This window comes from Cyclopterus lumpus, chromosome 9, assembly GCF_009769545.1.
Source record: "Cyclopterus lumpus isolate fCycLum1 chromosome 9, fCycLum1.pri, whole genome shotgun sequence".
NCBI classification, from domain to species: Eukaryota; Metazoa; Chordata; class Actinopteri; order Perciformes; family Cyclopteridae; genus Cyclopterus; species Cyclopterus lumpus.
The window spans coordinates 12,342,856-12,355,193 of record NC_046974.1 but is presented as its reverse complement, the minus strand read 5'-3'; the positions used below and the strand labels follow the sequence as shown (position 1 = coordinate 12,355,193).

Sequence of the window (12,338 nt, the reverse complement as noted above, 5' to 3'; positions counted from 1 at the left end):
TTTGTTACATTAGTGAAATCTCTAATTTATGTATGCCTTGATTTGTCCCAGAGGCAGATTAAGTATCAGCACAGGCAGACAAAGTGTTAATAAGAGAAGTGGAAAGAAGAGTGTACTACATCAGTGGAAGGGAGGTGAGTAAGCCTGTGTGGTGGCCAGGTAGAGTAGATAACACAATAAAGGTGCATTAAGAGATGAAAGCAAACCAAGGGAGGTTTTAGCTCATGCAGTATGTGTGTGTGTGTGTGTGTGTGTGTGTGTGTGTTGGGAGCAAATGGTTAATCACTAGTAACAGGATTCTCATTATACAGGGTGTGCCAGCGCTCAATCCTCTTGTCCTTGTTCTTCAAACACTCATACCAGTGCTTCAGCCTCTCTCCTTTGGCAGTGATACCCAGCTGACACCCACCTGTCAGGGAGGAAGTGAGGAGTGAAAGGCAGCTGTTGGTGAGCAAGGGGCAAGTGGCAATTGTACTTTTGTTTCATCAAAGCAATTATGATAAAATATTTACCAATGTAGTCGTTGGACTTCCCAATATCGTAATCCCAAACAGAGATATCTAAAGTCTTCTTGGCTAGGTCACTGTGTTTAATCTCATAGCCAAATTCCTGAAATTTGATCAAGAAATTAAATGTTGTTGTTTTTTTCAGTCACTTACTAACATTTTTCATATTTGAGTCATGAATATATATATAAATTATATATATATATATATAAATAATTTGGGGATGTGGTCATTTTTATGAACTCTCTTACGAACCTCATTAAACTCTGGGTTTAAAGTCCTCTTCTTGATTTGTGTTTTGCACTTGGCCTTCTTCCCCATGTCAGGCTTCAGACATCTGGAAATGTAATATAATTAATGTATGCCATTTCTAGAATCATGCATTGACAATGTAAATGTACGTCTAATCCTGCTCTACTTACATTTTGACATATGGGTCAGAGTAGCCATTGGCATCCATGGCAGCCAAGTGGACACAGCGTACAACACCCACGAGGAGACGGTTCTGCTGGGTGCTGTACATGAGGGAGATCAGAACCCGCCCGCGCTCCTCTACCTCTCCGCCCTCTTTCCCCTGCTAAAATAGGGGAGTGAAAATAGTTCAGCAGGATGTATGAAAAGGCATTGCAAAAATTCTCTGGAGAAAACTGTCATGTTCAGGCATGCTTGTAAATAAAAGCATTACCTCATCTTCGTAGAGAGCGATGCCTCTGGCTCCCCCGGCTGTTGCAGTTTTCTTTGTCTGCGAGGGGGGAACGAGATTACAGCAGGTCACAACCCTGTATCCCAAAGATTATCTTTGGGATACAGGGTTGCAGGTCAATAAGAGATTCTGACAAGAAGAACAAAGCATTGTTTGAATGCAATTGACTCTCACTCACAGGGATAACTCTCTCCAGACACACGTTGAAGTTTTTCTTCTGGTTCAACTTCAGTTTCTTCAGCGCCACTCGGGTTTCCCCAATAAACTCATTATGACCAAACTTGTCCTCATCACAGACAGACATCCTGAAATAAAAAGAGAATCTAAATCACACAGACCTCTGACCCCTTTAAAAGAATCAACTAAGGGTACATTATGTTTGAAACATAAAAACAGGGTAAATGAAGACCGTCCGAGGTGTAGTATTCACCTGAGGGTCTTACGCTGCATGTCTTCATCTGTCAGGCCATGGTAAGTGAGTGTCTCATTCCAGGCAGGGTTGCGGGTGTTTCTCAAAGTCTTTGTGCGCAACTTGTTAGACTGTTAAATGCAGGTTAGATCAAGACAAGGTCATGTAAATATCTCTAAGCATGTTAGCGCAACGCAAGATCTCACACATCGGTGGTTTGTGCTGTTTTATCGCGGGAATAATCCATATGCTGCCGCTTCCCATCAAAAGCTGTTTTTCAGACGTGCCTCATTCTCCATTACAGCACGGTATAATTACACCACACTAACAATGTACCTTCATTACAGCTTTTGCAGACATTTTATTTACAATGTCTCCATATCTGTTTCTAGAGATCATCCACATGCCGATTTTATGTTGTCGTCAATTCAGACCACAGGGGGTCAGCCTTGAGCTAACAGAAAGGGCTGTCATCAAACCTAAGGGGTCTAAAATCACCCCCTGGTTTTGTTTTGCTTTGCAGGATATTAAAGTAATATAAATCGATAAAAGGAAGTAAAAGTCCTAATGTAGGAAATGTGCATATTGTACCTTACTAGCCCCAGGCAGCAGATGAAGTTTGACATAAGGATCTGCCAGTCCATTTGAGTCCATGGGCTTCAGTCCCTGAGGAGAAATGGAGCACCATGTCCATCACATCATCACGAACAGCAGAGAGCAATTAAGCTAAAGTGCCATTCAGGAGCCTTTTAGCATAAACCACTTGATTGTAATTGTGCTTTTGTGTGAGAGACTGCAAGGGATTGTGGTACCTTTGCTTTGAGAATGCTACAGTGGAGGCTGTTGCTTTCCTGTTCATAGAGCAGACTGAACTCTAGAGAGCCCAGGGTTGCTGAAAGAGACCCAGAGCAGTCATTACATTAGATTACAGAGAGGTAGAAGCTGTGTGCTTGAATCATTAAGAGTATAACTACAGAAAAATATTCTCTTGAAAATAAACAACACTTAACTTGAGAATAGAAGTGAGAACAACTACTAGCCCAGAATGGACAGAAAGGTGAAGTCTTGACCCTCACTCATGAAACATTCACACTCCTCTATTTACCTTAAGTTAACAGCACACACATCTCATTACAAAGCAGGGGCATATAATATAAAATAAACATTCAACTCTCAAAGGAAGGCGTTCCGAAAATAAGGTTCAGGGTAAGAAAAAAAAGACTGAAATGCTGCCCACACAAATTTCCATTTGCCTAGCTGTTGGGGACAAAATGATCAAATGTCATTTGTTAATTTCTCTTATATAACTGTTAATTTTTCTGGGCTGAGATTCACCCTCAACTTGATGCTCCAAGGACACAAATAACTACTTCCAAAACTAAGAGTCTACAACCATAAAGAATAAGCTGAATTAGCTCAACCACCTTTATCTAATGATCAGATACATGTAGTGATTGAATTCAACATCAAAACACACAATCCATAAAACCTCAAATTATGATGATCGAACTTATTACATTCAATTAGCGTAAGTTATACACAGCCGAGCAGAGTGACTGAAACCCATCAGCACCACAGGACCAAACTGATCTCACCATCACATCTCTCTAGAGAACAGGCACATACAACCATTTTCACTCCCTACACAAGGGATTGAATCAAACACAAGGGGCATCTATATCCTGTTAGCCCTGTTGTATCTCAAATTATTTTCCCAGCTCCACATTCCCGGACCTCAATAAAATAAATTAACACCCAATCCCCCAGAGAGAGAATAAAGGCCATCTGATGCTGCAGGCGCAGAACATGGATGGCATAGCACCATTCTTATCATTCAAATGGGATATGGGATATATGGAAAAAAAACAGTACAATTACATAGCTTATGTATCACTATTGGTTTTTCACATCTTTCTCTGCTTTAGTTCAATTCAATTCACTTTATTTTGTATAGCCCAATATCACAAATTACAAATTTGCCTCAGAGGGCTTTACAATCTGTACACATACGACATCCCTGTCCCAGGACCTCACATCGGATCAAAAATAACCTTGTTAGTTCCTTGGATAGTGAGCATCATGCCTTGATAACACATGATGCTTATCATTTGTCATTTTCTACCCAGCTCAATAGACGCTGCCAAAATGATACATCCTGTAAGCAAAGACTATTGGGCAATTTATAGATATGAATTATTACCAACAGACATAAAGGCAGAAATCAAGAAGACACAATACTGCATGGAAAAAAAACACCCTATCAGTAGCTGAAATTAAATGAAATAAATCACCTATATGTCAAACTGTGCATGAGTTGAAATTAAACTAGACACACCATCCATTGTATTCTATGAGAAGAGTGAGCAGGTGGTGTACTCACTGGCTTCATCCGAGTCATAGTCGTTGGCCTCCTCCTCCTCCTCAGCTGGGGGAGGTTGCTGTCGGGCAGGAGGAGCGCCGTAGGCAACGGGCTGCCTCCTGTCCTCTCTTGCTGCAGGAGGTGCTCTCTGCTCTGGAGGAACTGCACCAGAGGAGTAGGCCCCTCCATCTCCTGCCACTGGACCTACAACCACATTCAATTATCTGTGATTACAAAAAATAACACCACTATGGTTGCAATATTTGGTTAATGCCTGGGACTCTTTATTAGGACGTAAAGAAAATATAGTGTCCTCGCTGTCTCTCACCCTGCTGGGCCATGGTGGCTGATGCAGCAGGCTGTGGTCTGGAGCTCTGGACAGGAACCATCTTCTTCATCGCCACTGGGCTGCCCTGTCCCCCCTCTTCAGGGCCAGCACCGCCCGTGGCCATGCGAACAACTGATGGTTTAGGGGCCACAGGTGGGTAACCAGCACGGCCCTGTGGCTCTGGTGCTAAACATATGAAAGAATAGCATAATACAGTAAACCCACAGACACACACTATGCATGGGGGAGACGCGCATAATCACACCAAATCAGGCTCTTACTGCAGTGGAATCTGTAATACTCCCAAGTCTCTCTGGATACTTTTGATGTTGCAGCTTTTTCGTTGCAAAGGCATTGACCTACATACAGTACACTACAACAAGCTGTGGCAGCCTACAACTGTACATGCGGCAGCTATATACAGTAGTCTGCTCATCTGCTCTTCTTTTCTTATGCGGGAATCACATTGAAAGTGTAAAATGATGTGACCCATCATGCCGGCACCACCTGGAGGCTCATCCCATGTCACAGCATGCACCTTCCGACAGCTTAATTGAGCTCTTCATCCCCCTCCTCTGCAACAGTGGGCGGTACTGCCAAATTTGGGAAGCAGATAAAAGGTTTGAAAAGAGCAATGAGAGGCGGGTTGCAAGAAGACCTGTGTGCAGAAGCTGATCTAATGAGACTGAAGAGGTGGTGCTTTAACAATGCTAGTTGGTAGCTTTAGGAGTGGAATACAAATTAACTGCACGATGGGTCTTCCCAAATGTTGAATGTTGTCCCATTGGGTTTTTGTTGAGAATACCAATGTGATGCTAACTTCCAGGGTTGTCCTACCAAAATAATGTAATCCCTGCAGCACTCTCTACAATATGCCATTATACTATCAGTGACACACCATAGTTAACCACAGCATGTCTCCTAGCAACACAGGTCACCAGATGTCAGTCTGCCATGGGAAACGCCCACCCAGAGGCTTGAAGCGTTCATGTACAAAAATGGGTTTATCCCCTTTTGAAAATATCCTATTGTGTAAAATGGAAAAAAAATATGAACAATAGCTGAAGGGTTTATTTGTATCTCAAAAACGTGAAAGCATTCAAATTTCAGTTTGACTAAAAAACAGTCAACAGGCAGCACTGATCTCACAAAAAAATCTCACAAGCAGCTCGAACAGAGTGGCAGATCTTCTTTTAAAAGATTTCTAGATATTTAAAACTTGAAAACCTGAAATTTGCTGCAGAGAGGAAGGAGACTGACTCTGACTGAGGGTGATAAGGATCTGCATGTTCCCGAATGTCAACATTCAGAATAACTAAAAAGGCTTTAGCTGATCTACCTGGTTGGGTGACTGCCTGCCTGGGCTTAGAAGCTTGGGCCTCCTTAGGCTCTGCCGCTTCCTGGGCTCCTGGCTCCCTTGCTTTAGATAATGGCATTGGCGATGGCAAGAAATGTTTGGGAAAACCTTTGAAGAACCAGGCACCAGACCTCTTCCACACCTGAGAAATAAAAAAGATGTATGCGCGTTATAGACTTTCCACAAGACAGTTGAATTATTTGATTAGTTTACTGGTGTAAAACACTCACCTCTCGCTGTTCTCTGCAGATCTTGCAAAGCCACACAGCACGTGGCCGACTGCTACACTGTGTACCACACTTGGTACACATGTTCTACACGACAGGAGAACATTAAGATTTCCACCTGCTCGCCATTTACAATGGTTTTATAAATAGTCAGCTCATAGACCATGACCTATTGTGTTTCCTCAAGATTTGTTTGATGTGCAGCAGGGAAGCTGTTTTTTCTTTTGCTTGTAATAATTAGTGGACTCATTACCTACCTTTTTGCAGTCCTCACACACCACTGAGCTGACCCCAGGTGACCCAAACTGCTCCCCACACAGCAAACAGCGGGACTGTCCATCCCCACACACAGTCTTCTTCATGTCGTCCAGGCGATGTATCAAGCGCCTGCGACAACAAAGAGTAAAAGTATTTAAAATGTCACTGTTGGAGCTGTTTATTTGATATTCGTATTTAGTTATTTTATTGACAAGTAGTATTGTTTAATCATTCAGGTTGTTTGCTTATTTAGGTTAGATGTTTTGATATATTAGATTAGCGTTAGTTTTTTTAACAATAGTTTTGAGTTTTTAGTTTAATTCTTTGTTGTTGTTGTCTAGATATATTTGGTCTTTTGGTTCATTTGTTCGTTAATTGGGTAACACAGTGGGCACCTGTGGTTATATGTAGGAGTAGGCAGGTACAGGACCAGCATGCAGCTGGGTAGGCCTATGGTTTTTACCAGCGCAGGAGAGGCAGCGTTAGGAGTTCCTTTGTTCTTTTGTTTGTTTGCTTGTTTTGTTTAGTTAAATAAATTATCAGAAAAACGGAAATCCTGAATGGACAATGCTTTCTTTTGGCTGCGTAAACCACAAACCCATGGTGCGTCAGTGGCAATTTGATTTATGTTTGTTTTTGATTTATTGGACGGCCACTACAGTCACCGTTAATCATCCCAGGTATAAATGTATGCATGTCCTCAGTCTCAACAGACGATTTTTCTTTTTATACACGCACTTCGGAGAAACCACTGCATGTTTTACAATGTCTCACCCAATTCTCTCCTGCTCCATGGCCTCCATTTTCTCAGCACGGACAATCACACTGTTTATGATCTCTTTCTCTTCATCTGTCAGGTCTGGACCAGGACCAGGACCTGGCTGCACGGTCCAGTTCCCCCTGCCAGACAAACATGTTCTCCAGTTGATGTTACGCTGCTTCTGATGATTTTACTAAACGATAACCAATCACACATTTGCATACACGCAGCATCAACATATTACACTGCTTTCTGAACAGTTACATATCAGATATACATGATGCAGATAAGGGAGGTGGAGTAGGAGTGTGTCTACTTACTGCTCTTTATCACTGTGTCAAAGATCACGCATCAGAGGAATGCAAGTGAAACAAAGGAGAGTACAGCACGGGTTAGTAGACTCATAGTGAAGGTTGACAATACGAAAATGCTCTGACAATCATGCTTACCTAGCGTGCATAGTCCTCTGCCTGTCGTTGGACTGCCAGCGATCCGAACTGCTGCTCATCACTGTGTCCGTCATGCTGCCCAATCACAGTCTGCAGATAGACAGACACAAAGACATCAATTCAGCATGGAACAGCAGATTTTCCTGACATTAGTTTAAGAGCTCTTAATTTGGGTGGGAAAAGATGTTTGTTTTAATTATTTTATAAAGTTTGACTTGCGTGTTGTGTTGAGTCCACATTTGTAGCTATCCTCTATCCTTATCTCATACTTATATAGCACTGACATAACTGCCACTATGGGCGTCTCTCTCATCAAAAAGGATGTTGTGTGCAAATTTGTGAGCCACAACAATGCTGACCGGGAATTGGCAAGTCATTAGATACACTTCCTTTAATTGCTACACAGTGATTTAGTGCTAAATAAAATGCAGCCGATGAAGACCTCATGTTAGTGGCCATCTTAAGTCAAACAAACTAATAAATAACAAAGACATCTTTTTTTTAAAAAGTAATAAATCTTCCCTTCATCTACTTGTGTCCTATGAATTTAAGCCTTAAATATCTACAACATATAATTTACCAGTGGCAATGCAAGCACATGTCCTGGTGCCAGATTTACAGCCTAATCAGTACCATCTTCTCCTGCCAAGCCTGTTTTAATCAAATTCGTTCCACAGACATATTTAAGCAAGTAATGGACAGAGGAAAACACTGCATAAAAATATCACAAACGAAAAGGATCTGTCAAATACAAGCCTAAGCTATGCTTGGTTCTAACAGGGTTAGCGTCGTGGAGTGTGAGTAAGGGAACAAACCCCTCCTGTGCATTAGTGACCAGAGTGAAATTACACTGAAGTGGGTGGTGTGATTTCTTCCAGTTTGTGACTCCACACATATCAAAGAAACAGATGGTTCCATATCGCAGGCGTGGCTCAATTATGCCACGATACAGGAGGAGGAGGAGGAGGAGGAGGAGGTGAGTTTGTACTGACAAGGATGACTAAGAGTCTTTGTCTCCAGCATTTGTGATTGTGCATGATTGAAGCAGAGGCTTTTATCCAAAGTGATGTATTCACAGTTGACAACCACCTCTACTCTTTCTCTTAGGATGCTGGTAGGACCGGGTGTGTTGTCAGGTGTGATGGGGAGGGATGATGATCCATTTATAAGATCTGGGATGTTTGTGTCGTCAGAGTATGTGAAGTACTGGTGCAGGCTGAGAACTCAGCCCAGTACAAACGATGACAGGGGGAAACAGTGAGCTGTCAACTGGTTTTATTTCCCACAAAGCCCTTATCCATATGTTACACCAGCAATGTAATTTAATGTCATTCAATTATCAGATTGACATAATACAAATGATGTCAACACAAATCACTGAGGCGATTGCGTGTGTGTGTTTGTGTGTGTGCGCGTGTGTGTGTGTGTGTGTGTGTGCCCCTGTGTAATAGTCTTCAAGCCTCTGTCAGGCAAATCAGGGGAGTGATGCTGCAGCAGCCGCAGTCTGGAGGATAGAGCAGTGTATGTCCTGGGGGTAAGTGCTAGCAACTAGAGAAGAAAAAAGAGCGACAAGAGGATATAAAAGTCTCTCTGGAGCTTCACATGTCCAGAATTATGATGGTGCAGGACGGGGAGAGGGCAGGTTTTGGAGAGATACCGTAAGGAATGCTTAATGATAAGGCTAAAAGGAAAATCAATACATTTCACTTGTCCTCAGCTTTTCACAGCACTATAGAAGCTCGGGGAAAGTGAAGAGGGAGCGAAAGGGAGGGGTACACCGCCGTCTCCTTCATTCAGCTGCTCGTATTATGCTGCGTAACGACGTGGTACATACCTTTTGAGCTCTAATCTGTTGCTGCACTGCTTGCAGTATTCAAAGAAAATAAGCAAATGTGATGTGCTATCAATAGAATCTCTGGGTGTGTTCTTTTCTCTCTGATGCTGCATGCATCCAGCCAACAGTGGCAACACAGTCTTCAGGGAGCATTTTTTCATTTTCCACTTTTCCAGCAGTCTGATGGTTCAGACACTATGACTGTACTGCATATATCATATACACTGAAGTTCTCAAGCTTGGTCCTCACTTGCCAAAAATGTATTAGCATGCAGGAAATAGTCTGAAGGATTGTAGCCACAATCAGTAGGCTTTGATTCTTACAACATGGACAGGCTTGGTTTCACTTACTGTGCAGTCAGAAAGGGTTTAAATATCAGAAGTATTCGTATATGGGCGACTGTGGGTCAGTGGTTAGCATGACCGTCTTTCAATCAGGGGGTTGGCGGTTCAATCCCCACCCTAGTCGATGTGTCCTTGAGCAAGACACTTAACCCTGCATTGTTCCCTGTAGCTGTGTCTACAGTGTATGAATGTAACATGATTGTAAGTCGCTTTGGATAAAAGCGTCAGCTAAATGACATGTATTGTATTGTAAAGTATTCAAAATGTATCTAAAGTCAATTATAATGGAAAATAATGTCAGATTGAGTCTTGCTATTCTGCAGATCTGACATCACTGTGACCCTCAGACGATGATCCTCGATGCTCTTGAGTATATAAATGCAACTAATCTGCATCATCTGTGACTCTGACTTGGCGCAACAGTCATCTTGTACATATTTTCCTCCCATATAGGATGAGTCAGTCAGGTGGTTGATTCTTCTCTGGAGAGCAGCAGATATTTTCTTGTGGGTTTTGTATTTTCCAAAATGTCGTGACGCCTCTATGACTTGATGATGCTTTCAGCCGTGGCTGCAAAGTAGTGCCAAACAACCACACAACAATTTCTACAAATATACCGGGCATGAATATAATTAGATTATGAGTGAGATGACAACAGGAAAGACTGGAGGGAGAGCATCGACTCAAGCTAGTCATCTGTCCAATCATCATAAGTCATCCACGCAGCAGGATCTCTCCTCTGTAGAGTTTCTTATGAGGGTGGAGAGGACCAATATACAAAGCTGTGTCTCCTCCTCGGGCCCTTGGAGGATAGTCAATACAAATCTGCATCCTTACATCTTCAGGGATGTATGCATACACAGCTCCCAGAGCACACCCTACAGATTATACATCCATTTTTAGAAACCCAAACAAGCATTCTCCTTGGATACTTGAAGTAAATGCTCAGTGCGAGTAACTAGTCGTATGCAGAGACTAATGTTGTTATGTGACTTTTGATGGCAGGTGTATGACTCATTACTGCAGAACATATGACTAGGATAGGAGTAGACCTGAAAAAGAGAACGTTGGTATGGCTGACATCCTGTCCATTTTTCAAGATTTTGTTAATTTTGTTAATTGCATGTGGAAACAAGAGCTGAAGAAATTAAAGAGAGTGACAATGAGGCAGCATGCAGGACGTTGATGGATTGATGGTGAGCATCTCCTCTGTTCCGAGGGCAGCAAAAAACAATACGTAAAAACAAGGTTTTAATACTAAAATGCATCCCAAAAAGCAATTATTACTGTAGTGTGACTTTGTTGACTCCACCTGTACTTAGTAACATATCTAACATATTGTTATATACCCTCTTTTGGGTCTTATTTGTCAATGTATTGAATATACTGACATTGGAACACAACGTGGTACTGCACTTCAATTCCAGGGCAACAATTCCCTCGGCATCCTCCAAGAAGCACAATTAAAAAATGGGTTAATGAGAATAATAGATCAATGCAAAGTCCCACACTTAGTTTCACTTTAATTTATCTTTCATCAACCCTCCATTCGTATTTCCATGCCTTGGGCTACAACATACTTATGGAGATCGGATGTCGTCCTAAAGCTCTGCTGTACCCAATCATCCCCCAACACCCCTTATCGTTGACCAGCAGAGTCCCTGCAAGTTTACATCAGCACTTTCCTCCAAAACATTTTCCAAGGTGCTGATTCTAAGTAGATGTCAGAGTTCATATTCATGTCAGCATAGCATATCCACCCTACCAATGATCGAATACTCCTGGTGAAACCATGCATGTTCTTTTCAGGTTACTGTGAACATTAATGTTTCATCAGCGGTAATACGCCCTGCTTTTTCCCATTAAAGATCCAATAAGCTTGAAAACCATACACAATTTTTCACAGTGCTGCAAGAAAACTCGGCTATGACATTTTTTAAAGTTAGCTATTACTGGGCATGTATTGCCCTGTGTGACTTTATATTCACAATTTATCATGTTATGAAACACGGTTAAACCAAGCAACATTTATTTTTCGTTAAGCCTGGATGTTTGGTGTAACATTTATGTGATACTATGTCTTCTTCTTTTTATTATCATGCCAACTGTTTAAAAACATACATTTTCATTTTTGCTAAACAAATCTAAATAGCTGAGTTAAAGAAGAGAAAGAAAATAACATATTTAATTTCATCCAAATTTTTCTTCTTTTACCATCTGGTCTGGCATTAATTCAGATTGTATTATGTATTATGAAACACAACACAGGCGGAGATCCTCAGACAGGAGAATCTTGGCCGGTCTACAGTTTCAACTCAAGTCCTGTGGTGATCTGGGACATCATGCCTAATCAGGGAAGACTCTTTCATTAAAATCTCTTCTTCAGTCACATCTATAAATACAGACTTTTATGGGAACCGATCAAAAGTCAAATTTACCAAAATCTTTCGGACAGAGATAGGGCAATATTAAATAAAAATGTACATCATTTGCAATCATACTATGTCAACTTAGAAAGCAACATCTTATTGATAATTAAAAGGCGCAGGGCTTTTATCATTAAGAATGTAATGCAAAAATGCAATGCTCATTAATGTGTACTGTTATGCATATTGTTGACTTAAGAGTCATATACAGACCTTCACTAAACGTGAACTAGTTGACAGGCTACATGTCATCAAAAAAAGTACAACCAGCTGCTGGTGGTATGTGGCTCTACTGTCAAAAAGAAATTCAAAGTCTGTGCAGTTTTCAAACATATAACTGGTACCACCACACAGCTGACAGGGCCATAAACACAAGT

At 41.5% G+C, this 12,338-nt stretch overlaps 1 protein-coding gene across 1 annotated transcript; it reads right to left on the bottom strand.

Annotated features, from left to right (window-relative positions):
- Positions 1-278: 278 nt before the first annotated feature.
- Positions 279-6,965, bottom strand: LOC117735909 (rabphilin-3A-like). Its single transcript, XM_034540826.1, has 15 exons — positions 6,922-6,965; positions 6,147-6,276; positions 5,893-5,976; positions 5,645-5,804; positions 4,306-4,491; positions 3,999-4,181; positions 2,431-2,510; positions 2,210-2,284; positions 1,640-1,749; positions 1,388-1,514; positions 1,192-1,248; positions 929-1,083; positions 762-843; positions 513-609; positions 279-409 (listed from the first exon to the last, which is right to left on the bottom strand). The coding sequence occupies exons 1-15, from the start codon at positions 6,948-6,950 to the stop codon at positions 279-281; spliced, it is 1,686 nt and encodes a 561-aa protein (XP_034396717.1). The 5' UTR covers positions 6,951-6,965.
- Between the last annotated feature and the right edge of the window lie 5,373 nt (positions 6,966-12,338).

Bases quoted from the DNA above. Each gene is read 5' to 3' on its own strand.
- LOC117735909 (XM_034540826.1), bottom strand. From the start codon at position 6,950: ATGGAGGCCATGGAGCAGGAGAGAATTGG. The intron at 6,277-6,921 runs GTGAGACATTGT...TTGTTGTCGCAG, and splicing joins ATGGAGCAGGAGAGAATTGG to GCGCTTGATACATCGCCTGG. The intron at 4,492-5,644 runs GTAGATCAGCTA...TCATATGTTTAG, and splicing joins GCAGGCAGTCACCCAACCAG to CACCAGAGCCACAGGGCCGT.